Source organism: Marmota flaviventris, chromosome 14, assembly GCF_047511675.1.
Source record: "Marmota flaviventris isolate mMarFla1 chromosome 14, mMarFla1.hap1, whole genome shotgun sequence".
NCBI classification, from domain to species: Eukaryota; Metazoa; Chordata; class Mammalia; order Rodentia; family Sciuridae; genus Marmota; species Marmota flaviventris.
In genome coordinates this window covers 58,574,223-58,586,520 of record NC_092511.1, presented here as the reverse complement: position 1 = coordinate 58,586,520, position 12,298 = coordinate 58,574,223, and the positions used below count along the sequence as shown (strand labels likewise).

At 44.2% G+C, this 12,298-nt stretch overlaps 1 protein-coding gene across 1 annotated transcript; it reads left to right on the top strand.

Annotated features, from left to right (window-relative positions):
- Positions 1-4,445: 4,445 nt before the first annotated feature.
- On the top strand, positions 4,446-9,284 carry Cd207 (CD207 molecule). The gene is made up of 6 exons (XM_027934576.2): positions 4,446-4,521; positions 4,603-4,719; positions 5,412-5,786; positions 6,371-6,522; positions 8,536-8,651; positions 9,134-9,284. The coding sequence occupies exons 1-6, from the start codon at positions 4,446-4,448 to the stop codon at positions 9,282-9,284; spliced, it is 987 nt and encodes a 328-aa protein (XP_027790377.2).
- The last annotated feature ends 3,014 nt before the right edge of the window (positions 9,285-12,298 follow it).

The window sequence follows — 12,298 nt, the reverse complement described above, 5'->3', positions numbered from 1 at the left end:
TTCGATCCTCAGCACACATAAAAGTAAATAAATACATTGTGTTAATATACAACTAAAAATATTTTTAAAAAGAAACAAAAGTATTGAATTGCAACTGGGAATGGTTATCTAATTTACTTTCGGAGAAAGAACAAAACAGAAATGTTTGGAGAGCTGGGGTTGTGGTTCAGTGGTAGAGCACTTGCCTCGCCTGTGTGAGGCCCTGGGTTTGATTCTCAGCACCACATATAAATAAGCAAAATAAAGTCTATTGTCAACTAAAAAAATATTTTTTTTTAAAAAAAATAAATATTTGGAGAAAAATCTGTTGTTAAAGTTGGCAAGGAAAGTTGAGGGGAGCCTGCCCAACATTCATGTATAAAATGAAGTGTTCTGATTCACTAGAATGTGGGCATTTGTCAGGGTTGCATAATTTGTTGGCCTGCTGATTTTAATTTGTAGAGGATAGAATGTCCTGTTGTAATATTGCATATATTATTGTGGGATTTTGTGTTTTTAGAAGTCCTGTTCCTTTTGTGGGTTTGAGCTTAGAATATGTTATAGGTTGTATGTACACATGAGAGATCAGTTCTCATTCCATTACCTCCCTCCCCCAGAAGGAGAGGGGAACTGGGCCTGGAGCAATGTGATATGAATGAATGAATTATAAAATCCTTGTCACGGGTTATGCTGCCATCATCTTCAGTTCCTTCTTGTTGAGGAACCAGTGCTAACTCCTGACCAGTGTGGTTAAAGGGACAGTTTCATACCTGGGGATTCTCTTTGGTGTTCCATGACATTAAGAAATGTAAGATAAATTTGTATTGTTTTAAGTCACCGAGTTTGTGGCAATTTGTTATAGCCACAAGAGGAAACTAATATAGGAAGCAAAACACCCTATCTTCTGTGGAGAAGTAGATGAGCAGTAGATAGGAAATGCATAATGCAGTGATTAGTTCATTTTAATTGAAGTCTTCATTTGAAATGTTGAAAGCTTTTCCTTTGAGACTAGAAATGAGATGTAGATGCCTCAATTCACCATCTCTATTCAACAACTGGAGGTCCTTGCCAATGCAATAAGGCAAGAGAACTAAAAAGTAGAATTGGGAATATAGAAATAAAAATAACATTAATCATAGATAATAGGATTCCATTCATAGGAAACCCTAAAGCATCTACAGATAAATTGTTAGCATTAATTAGTAAATTTTATAAGATTTCAGGATAAAAGCCTATTGAGGGAAGGAGAGAATTAAGCACCACCTCCTGAAGGGAAGAATATCTATGTGTATTATTTGGGATTCTCCTGTAGGAAAATTTGTCTTTCTGCTCTATTTATTTAAATTAGCTTGGACTCATGTAGGTTTATTTTATATTTTGGTTTATAAACCATTTGTTGCCCAAATAGCTCCAACTTTGGCCACTGGGAATTCTTTCAGATTGGCTCTTGTGTCATTTTGACACACTCTCATCCTGTTGTTTATCCTTTTGTTTTTCGAGCACTTCTTTATTTTTTGGTACACGAGATATTCCAGGCGTATCTGAATTCTCCCTAATATAACCTTAGAATCATCAATTTCTCCAAAGATCCCTGGTATCTTTTTTTGGAGAAGCCAAGATATTGGTGTTAAGTGTGTTTGTTGCTACTGGAGTGTTATCATTTCTAGACTCTCTCAGCCAACAAAACTAGGTAATTGATGTATGTATACTAACCTTTCTGAGGACTGTGGGTCAGTTCTGGCCAGATGTAATGGTCATTTTCTCTAATTGCATAGTCATTCTCCTCTCTTCTCTCTACCCTGTTCTTCCCTCCCTCTTGTCTTCTACTGTCTCTACTCCCCAGATTGTTGTTCACTCTCATGTTCTTCATGCCTTGACTGGAGGAACTTAGATTACCACTTCTTGGAGGTAACTCTCAGCACTACTGGGACATTTCAAACAACTGAAGTCTATTTTTTTATTCTCATTGATTGTGTCCATGATCCTCCTTCAAGCATAAAGCTGTTTCACCCCAAGAAGTGGGGAAAGTGGTCAAACTTCCTTCACCCTTATCCAGAGAAGGTCTTAGAACCCTGGGATCATGGAGAGAAATGAGCACAGACTTCCCTTTCTCTTATCACAGTAGTGATTTTTGGTCACTCTAGGTTAGACCAAAGTTCCTCTTTACTTAGGAAAAACAGATAATCTCCTGAATGTTCACAAAAAATTGTCTACTTCCCTGGTTGGAAGGTGTGTCTGAGGAAACTGCCTCCCTGCTCCGTCTTTTCTCCTTCTAGTCCAGGGACCACTTAGAGCACCCAGAGGTTTGCATGGGAGAAGAGCTCAATAAATACCTGCAGATGAGCATGGCCATAGGAAAATAGCTTGTGAATCACTCCTTCCTCAAAAAGGAAATGAAACTTCTTCTGGTTTGGGACTTTTATGTCCGGCTCCTCTGGAAACCCAGGATTTCCTGTTTCTTGCTTAGCTTCCTCCTGCTGGGCCAGCCTTTTGCTCAGCAATCAGCAGAATATCCACCTGAGGCCTCCATTTCCATCACTAGGAGTAATTGCTACCTAACCTTGATTTTTTTCCTAGGACTACTAAGGAGGTATCCAGGGGCCCTATCCAGAACTCATGCTACAAACCAATAGTGATTTGGGAAAAGTCAATTTCTTGTCAGAAGTGGAAGAGACCAGATACTCCCAAGATGTATTTTGTGGCAACTTCTATCAAATGCCCCAGGAGGAGCCTGGGACACCTGAAGGAATCTTGTGTAACTTGGATTATTTTCTACCTCAGGACTGACAGATTGTAGATATAGGGCCAGGAAACAGGAGCAGAAAGGCTGGGGTGACTTTGGGCTTAGACTGGGTACCAAGCAAGAAAACCCAGAAGCAGAATATTCCAAGCCCTTCTAAGCTTTGATCAACCATCAAATCTTCTGCTCACTTATCATCTATTCATCCATCCATCCTCTATCTATCCATCCATCCATTAATCTTCTCTTCTTTCACTCTTTCACTAAATACTCCGTTCTCCCATCCAAGAATTCTTCCATCATCCTACCCATCCATCATCCATTCTTCATTCATTCATTCATCCACTGATCATCCATCCATTCATCCAATTATCTGTAACATCTTCTTTCCCTTTCTTCTCCTTCTTTTCTCCCTCCATTTTCTCCCTTTCCTCTTTCCCACTTTCTGAGAAATACTTGTCTAAAGTTTGCTATGTGCCAGGTTACTCAGATTTGGCAGACTTCTTTTAAGCATGAGAAATTTTTCAGGAGAACATTTAGTCCTTCATTGGGCCCTAAATCATCTCCTTTGTTCCTTAAACATCTCTCACATATGGAACTCTCTAGTTCAGGTTGTAGAGAAGGAGACAGGAGGTAGGAAAATAGAATAAGGGAAAGAAAAGAGAGAGAGAGAGAGAGAGAGAGAGAGAGAGAGAGAGAGGAAAAAACCCCAGTTCCTAGTCTGATGCTACTCAGCCTCTCCGCTCTGTTGGAGGTACTAACAACTACAGGAAGCAGGGAGGAAAACCTACATCTTACAATTATATTTTCACTCTCTAAACTGCATTTTAAAAAAGGGTACTGCATCAGCTAAGATGCCTTAACAAAATAAAGCAGACTGCTTTATTGAAATTGTCTCCTAATTGGTCTCCCTGCTTCCAGGATTCCTGCAGCCTGATCTATGCTCCTCCACAATCAGAGTGATCTTTCTATAATGTTCCTGTGCTTCTTTCTTCCCTTCCTGAAGCTTTCTATTGGCTCCATATTATCCACAAGACAGAAGTCAAGTTCCTCAACATGATCTAAAAGGATCTTCATGATCTGACCCCAGGCACCTTGTTAGCTCCACACCTCCTGCCTTCTGTCATATACTTTATACTCACATAGCAACATCTACTTAAAATTTCCCAGGCATTCCGTGCGGCATTATGTTACCCTGTTTTGCATATGCCCATCTCTGTACCTGGAACATTTTGTCATTACTCTTCCTTTGAATTGTACATGTTCCTCCATTGTTATGCTTGGCACATTGTATTACAATTCCTTTGCTCAGGTCTATATTTCCTTTCAGATGTTGAGTTGCTTGAGTGAGCCGTCCATCTTTGCTTCCCTGTGCCTGGAGCAGAGTTTGGTGCCTGGAAGACACTTGATATCTCTTTGTGGGGTATAAGGATGGGTGGGCGGATGATAGATGAAGGAAACTTTACAAGAGAAATGGGATAGCTTTGAGGCAAGATGGTTAAAGTGTCCATCCACAGACTCCCAGGGAAGACAAATGATTTCTTTCTGAAAACTCAGAGCTTTGAGGAGACCAAGCTGTGGCCTTGGTCTGGCCAGGTATCTAAGCCAGGAATGGGGAACTTCAGGATGACATAGTGACCTGCTGTGGGATCACTTCCTGTTTTCTCTGGATAAAACGTGCTTGGGGGGACAGGCGGCCAGAAGCACCTATGCATGAGTGTGGGGGATGAAGGCCACAGAGATGGAGGTCCCCGATGCGCACTTCACTGTGGACAAACAGAATATCTCCCTCTGGCCCCGAGGCAAGCACCAGTTGTTGTTTTGTGCTCTGGGTCCAAACCCACTCTTTGCTGTCCTTAACAGAACTTTGATTCTTCTTCCAGAGCCTCCTCCCAAGCAGGATCCATCTCTGGTCCTGAGGAAACCTCTCATCCTCCGCGTGGCAATAATCTGCCTGTCACTGGTCCTGGTCGCCTCCGTTGTGCTGCAAGCCATTCTCTGTAAGTCTTCAGGATTCACATCCCTTTTGTCCTTCTCCACAGCTAGTTGGCTCCCTGGGGACCCAGACCTTCTCTTTCCTGCTCTCTCTTTCCTAAGGCATTTCATTTGTCTCCTTTCTCCTCTTTCTGTGTGCAGTAATAGGGTGCCCTGTCCCCAGTAGACTGAGCTGCCACTCTTCCTTCCCAGTTTCTGAGAGGTTTTCCTGATTGGCTCCGGGGCCTGCATGTTTGTGCTTCCATCCTCAGGACACATTCACCTATTTTTTTCACCCCATGCTATTGTCTCCCCTTTCTCCCAACTGAGGTGGCCCAGAGCCCCAGGCTATGGGGAGAGTGACAAGGGGTGCTTGAGGATATGCCTTTCCCAAATTTGCCCTGAACACTCAGAGGAGATTCAGGACTGAGTTCTAATGGCTGCTTCTTCTTGCCTGTGAGGTCTCTGCAGAAAACCTGTGCTTTATCTATCTTCTCATCATCTGTCTCCACCGGAATCCTGGCGCTCCCTGGGTGCCCACTGAATGCTTGCTGAACATTAATGAATGACTGGAGAGTAGAAGTAGCTCCTTGAACTGCCTTGGATTCTTAGGAAGTTTGAGCCTGACCCTCCCCTTCCTCCTTTCTCACCCTGACTACACCCCCCTCTCCTTCCCTGGGAATCTGCTCAACTGACCTCTTAACTTTCATACATTCAGATCCCTGGTTTATGGGCACAATATCTGACATAAAGACGGATGCCCAGTTGCTGAAAGGTCGTGTGAACAATGTCAGTGCCCTGAGTTCTAAAGTTGAGAAGAACAGCCGTGATGTGGAGGCAGCCGGCGTGCAGATCCGGATGGTGGATGCCAGCCTGGATAGTGTGAATGCTCAGATCCTGACATTGACAGCCAGCATAGAAAAAGCCACTGCACAGATCCAAAGCTTAACAAGAAATTGGGAGGAGGTGGGTCATTTAAATGCCCAAATCCCAGAATTAAAAAGAGATCTGGACAAAGCCAGTGCTTTAAATGCCAAGGTCCGGGGACTGCAGAGCAGCTTGGAGACCATCAGCAAGTCGCTCAAACAACAAAGTAAGTGACTCAGGAAATGGCATTGCAAAATGACCAGTGGCCCCCCCTGAGACCTGCTTGCCTCAGACACGAGACCACTGAGCTGCTGGGTGAGAAGCAAGGGGCAGTAATGTGCTGGAAAATTAAGGAGTGAGAACTTAGCATTGGGGTTGAGGAAAACTTTGGAGATATTAGAAGAGAAAACCTCACGGTTCAGCTTGGGCCCCCACACCAAGGAATGGAGCATTATGGGATCTCTGTTCTGGCCCACATCTCACCATTTCCCATTAAATTCCTTACCTCAAGCCCAGGGGCCAGCTATTTGTTACTGTTAGTGGAGAATTGCTTTTCCTTCATGGGAAAGAAGGGTTTGCAATCCATCCCCCTCTTAGTCTCTCTTTTCTAATCCCAGAGACCCTATCCACCAATCTCAGTGAGACTTTCAGGATCCATGAGGATGTCCCCAAGCTCCCATAGCAGGATCCAAAGACCCCAGGGCCCAACCCCATTCTTTGTTGTCTCTGGGATCCCATTCAAGTACCCAGCCCCATCCTGCAGCCCCAGGGAACAGAAGCCAGTGCTCACCTTTGGCCCTTATCCTCCAGATGACATTCTGCAGATGGTTTCCCAAGACTGGAAGTACTTCAAGGGGAACTTCTACTACTTCTCTCACACCCCAAAGACCTGGTACAGTGCCCAGCAGTTCTGTATGTCCAGGAACTCACATCTGACTTCAGTGACCTCTAAGAGCGAGCAGGTGAGTGTGGTTTCTCGGGGGAGCTCTGTAAAGGGGTGTGCTAACACCTGTCTCAGGGACGTTGGGCAAGGCTAATAAAAAAGCCCTAAATATTGGTGACCTAACAATGAAAGATTATTTCTCTTTTATACTACCTGTCTCACAAGAACCAGCAAGCAGGTTCTGCTCATTACGGTTGCTCAAGGACCTCAGTGTCACCTTAACACATTATCTATAATCACTAAGATTTAGGAAAGGGAATGTAGTAAATTGTTCATTGACTTTTATAGCTTCTGCCCAAACGTGACAAAATTACTTCTGCTCACATTTCACCGGAGAAAGCAAATTACACACAGTACTGTCAGCTTTTAAAATTTTTGTTTATTTATTATTTTTTGTTTTGAAACAGGGTCTCTGCAGATTTCTTAGGGCTTCACTAAATTGCTGAATCTGACTTTGAACTTGCAATCCTTCTGCCTCAGCCTTCCAAGTTACTGGGATTACATGTGTACAACATTTTGCCTGGCCAGTACTGCTAACTTTTAAAGAAGGCTGGGAGGGGTGTTCTTTCCATGTGTTCTGAAGACGGAAATATTTGTGAATAGCATTAATGACCTGACAAGACTTAAGAAATTTCTTTTCTAATGAGGCAGCATATTGATCTTTCTATCTGGGAGGTGGGAAGTACAGCAGAAAAGAGCATGTGCTCTGGAGTAACCTAGAACCCTAACCTGCCATCTAACTAGTCCTGGAGCCTTAGGGCAGACTACTTACCTTCACTGGGCTTCAGACTATTAGTTGATGAAACCTGCATAGTAATGGTGCCTGCTTCAGAGAATAAAGGAGAAGATGCATAATATAATATGTGCAAGGCACCAGAATACTGTTCCTGGTATCTTGCACATATTAAAGGCTCACTGAATTTTTTTTTAATCTAAAAATAGCTTTTTAAAAAAATTTTAAAATTTGTTCTAATTAGTTATACATGACAGTAGAATGCATTTTAACACATTGTACACAAATGGAGCACAACTTCTCATTCCTCTGGCTGCACATGGTGCAGTCACACCGGTTGTGTAATCATATGTGTAAGAGGGTAATAACGTCTGTCTCATTCCACCCTCGTTCCCATCCCCACAGCCCCACCTCTCCTCTCACTCCCCTCTGCATAATCTAAAGTTCTTTCATTCTTTCCTATCCCCCACCCCCACTATGGATCAGCATCTGCTGATCAGAGAAAATGTTTGGCCTTTGGTTTTTTGGGATTGGCTTATTTTACTTGGCATAATATTCTCTAGTTCTATCCATTTACCTGAAAATACCATAATTTCATTCTTCTTTAAGGCTGAATAATATTCCATTGTGTATACGTACCACATTTTCTTTATCCATTCACCTGTTGAAGGACACCTAGATTAGTTGCATAGTTTAGCTATTGTGAATTGAGGTGCTATAAACATTGATGTGGCTGCGTCACTGTAGTATGCTGATTTCAAGTCCTTTGAGTGTAAACTGAGGAATGGGATAGGTGGGTCAAATGGTGGTTCCATTGTAAGTTTTCTGAGGATTCTCCATACTGCTTTTCAGAGTAGTTGCACCAATTTGCAGTCCCACCAGCAATGTGTGAGTGTGCTTTTTTTCCCCACATCCTCTCCAACAATTATTATTGTTTGTATCCTTGAGAATTGCCATTCTGACTGAAGAGGCTCACTGAATTTAAACACTGTCATCTGGGCCATTCTCTTGGGGTCTTTGCTCTGTAGTTTATCTGAGTCTTTCTTGTACTCTAGTACCTGCTTCTGGAAAAGTAGAAAGACCTGGGTCCTCAGTTTGTTAGTTGCAGAGCAAAGACAAAATCAGAACTTGAAAGACAGACTCTGGGTTCCCAGTAAAGGCAGGAAGAGGCCTGAGAGGGTCCAGCATGTGCCTTGGGCCTGTGAGTTCAGAGGCTATCACTGAGCATCGATATCTGGAGACAGGAACTCAAACTTCAGGTCATGGCCAACACCTCTGATCATTCTGAGTTTCCCACAGGAGTTTCTGTACAAGACAGCAAGTGACTTTCCATTCTGGATTGGCCTAACCAAAACAGGGAGTGAAGGGAACTGGTACTGGACGGATAATACTCCATTCAATGACCCAAGTTCGAGGTGAGCCTCTTGTACCCTCCTTCCCAACCTGATTCTCCTAGGGCATCAAGGATGGGAGTATTTCCCATGGAACATGGGGTTTGTGATTCATCCCTGTCCTAGCACGATGGGAACTGAGACCTGGCTCACTGCTGGCACTCATTGACTGAGGGACCTGGGACAAATCTGTGGCCTTCCACAGCCTCTGGGATTTGGCAGCAGGGCCTTCAACTCAGCTTGAGCAGGGAGTTCCATCCCAAGTCTAGGTCTTTGCAGAGTGGGTTCATGAAGGGGCTCATAAGTGGTGGGCTTAGAGGTTGAAATCTAACCAATCTCCCTCCTCTTAGGCTTGGGTGCAAAAAATTTGTTTTGGTTTGCTCTTACCTAGGACCAAAGGTGAGGGAAAAACAAAGGGGTTGAAGTAACTCATTTCCTTATTGGAAATAAGTTATTTGTTTTCCAATTTTGCCAATATGTCTTTCTTTGTTTTTTTGATTTGGAAGGTTCTGGATTCCAGGTGAGCCCAACAATGTGGGAAACAATGAACACTGTGCCGATATAAGGTTTCCTTTGCTCATGTCATGGAATGACATTTCCTGTGATAAAATGTTACCTTTCATCTGTAAGCGGCCCTACGTTCCCTCAGAACCCTGAAAGGACTTGCCCCAGCTCAAGGCTTGTTGAATTTGAGGAACTGTCTCTTCTCAATACGCCAGGATGACTTTGTACTTTAGTTTCCCCCCCCCCCCCCCCCCTTCTTCAAAATTAACCCCATGGCATCCTGAAGTCTGGTGTTTTTTTTTTTTTTTTTTTAATGGTGCTGGGGATTAAACCCAGGGCCTTGTGCATGCAGGCAAGCACTCTACCAACTGAGCCGTATCCCCATCCCAGTCTGTCTGTCTTGACTGGGAATTCTCTGACCCCCCACAGGGGCAGCTGGAATGGAAAGCACTTGGGTTAAGTGGGAGGGGAAGGTGGAGAGAATTTAGAAGTTCACACAGCCTGGCTAAGGTGCATCCAGACCCTGATCTCTGAGGCACTGCCTTAGGCTCCCCCATTTCTTCATAAACGCCTCATCTGCATCACATAAAAATTACAAGAAAAGATCAATGTCTAGAAGAGACAGACCCGTTTTACTGCATTTAAACAGCACACCATGTATATCTGTATCAAAACACCACATAAATATGCACAATTGTTTTGTATAAGTTGAAATTTAATTTAAATTAAAGAAGTAAGAATGAAATATGAAAAGAATTTACTTCAGACCCATCAAGCAATTCTCTTGATATTGTTTGCTCGAGGCTTTTCCTGGTTGATGCCCCAGAATTCTCACTTGCCTGCTTAGGAGGCTGGTGGCGGGCAGGTGCCCACATCACATTCCCATTGCCCTCTTCATCTGAAGCTTGAACCCCTTCTTCCCTGGGGCGAGCTGCCCTGTTCAGGTCCGGGGCTGCCGTGGACACACATCTCCTTTTGAGCTGGCTTCACCTTCCTTCCTCTTCCTCCTCCTTATTCCGTTCCTCTCATTCACTTCCTGCCTCTGCTATGATCATCTGTCCAGCTCCTCCCCTGCACCTCCTCTGTTCCGCATTTCCTCCCTTCCTGCACCTTGTGTGGGGGAACTACTCTTTTGGTACCTGAAGGAGTTCATTTCAAATCTTTAGAATGGAACGTTGCCTGGGTCACGGCCTCTCTCCCTGCGCCCTTTTCCATTCCTAATTGTACACGTGGGCGTGACGGAAAGGCAGTCTTCCTTGCTGGATGTGAAATTCTGGGGCACTGTTATGGTTTGGGTGTGAGGTGTCCCCCAAAAGCTCACGTGTGAGACCATGCAAGAAGGTTCAGAGGAGAAATGATTGGGTTGTGAGAGTCTTAACCCAATCAGTGAACTAATGCCCTGATAGGGATTAACTGAGTGGTAAGTGAAGTGGGAGGGTGTGGCTGGAGGAGGTGGGAATTGGGGGTGTGGCTTTCTTGCATTTTTTTAATCTGGTGAGTGGAGTCTCTCTGCTCTCTGATCGTCAGGTGAGCTGCTTCCCTCTGCCACATTCTTCATTCTTCTGCTCTGTTGTTTCTTACCTGGAGACCTCAGGAAAAAAGCCAGCTGTCAATGGACTGAGACCTCTGAAACCTTGAGCCCTCAAACTTTTCCTCCTCCAAAGTTATTCTGGTTGGGTCCTTTAGTCACAGCAGTGAAAAAGCTGAGTAAAACAGGCACCCTTAAGGCATAGTTGGAAGGTCAAAAATAACCAGGAGGGCTGGGGTTGTGGCTCAGCGGGAGAGTGCTCGCCTAGCATGCAGGAGGCACTGGGTTTGATTCTCAGTACCACATAGATATAAAATAAAGAGATTGTGTCCACCTAAAACGTAAAAATAAAATATTAAAAAAAAAAAAAAACAGGAGTAGGGAGGGACATTCTGGTTCTGGAAATGCCACAAAATATGAACAATACTCATCTCTAGTTTTTTATTGAAGTTAAGTAGAGCAAGGTCTATAATATCATGACCTTGGTGATCTCTCTTCTTGGGTGTCCCTGGAGAGTCTTCTGTTCTCTAGCTTTGTTCCGAGGAGAAGTCTGGTCAAGTTTCCCACTCTCTTCAAGGAGACGCCATTCTCAGGTATCAGGTCCAAATCACAAGTCCAGTGGCTGAGGCAGGAATGCAGGCAGAGGCCGCCCCAGCCAGGGGAGCAGAGAGAAAGCAGGAGGGAGCGGGGTTAGTGTTGGGATGGGCTCAGCAGAACAGTCCTACTAGGGTCCCCATTAGGACCCCAGGTGCCGCAGTCCGGCTGCAGCAAAATAATCGGGGGGTGACGAACAACTTGTGTAGATTGATACAGCAGGAGTGGGAGCCGTTTATTGTAGGACAGGAGCGGTATTTATACATTCCACACAGCTTATCTTAATTAGCATAAACTAGATACATCAGTCAACCAATAAGGAATCTCCACACTTAATGGCTCACTGGCGTTACTTCACAAACCACTCCCTCTGGCATTTTGCCAGGCACCATCTTGACTTGTTTACAGACCCTAACATTTCTCTGGCAAAATGCCAGGCGCCATCCTGACTTGTTTACAGACTCTAACACCCAGGGAAAGCACTCTAAATGAGCAACCAGCAGCAGGTTGTTCCATGTGCAAAAGGGTCAGAGCTGAAGGCACAGGCTTGTGTTTAAGCTCTAAAATATGTGGTAAAATCTTTAGAATATGAATTTGAGCCTCACAGGGCTTTAAAAACCTAGCCCTAATTTCCTCTGTCTCACCAGATATGGTCCCCCTAAGCTGAAATGCTCCCCACGTGGCTAGTTCCTTACTAACTGGGTCAGCTAAACTTCACCCAATGATAGTTTCCATTTCCCTGCCAGCTGGGAAATTATTCAACAACCCCAATCACACTCTGCTGCAGGAACTGAAGCCCCTCATCTAGTGCTACTATGACACCAGCTTTCCATAGCCCTTGCTGGTTTGCTCTGCTCCCAAGAATAACCCCATGGGCCCTGCATGACATGTGGTGTCTTTCTCCCCTGGACTGAGTCTACGTGATTAGTAAACTGCTATCAAGCTTATCTGTCCAGTGGCAGATGTCATGGGTTTGGCTATCCTATACTATTTTAGTGCAGAGGATCCCTCCCTCACCCATGGGGTGAATGGGGCATGATAGAAC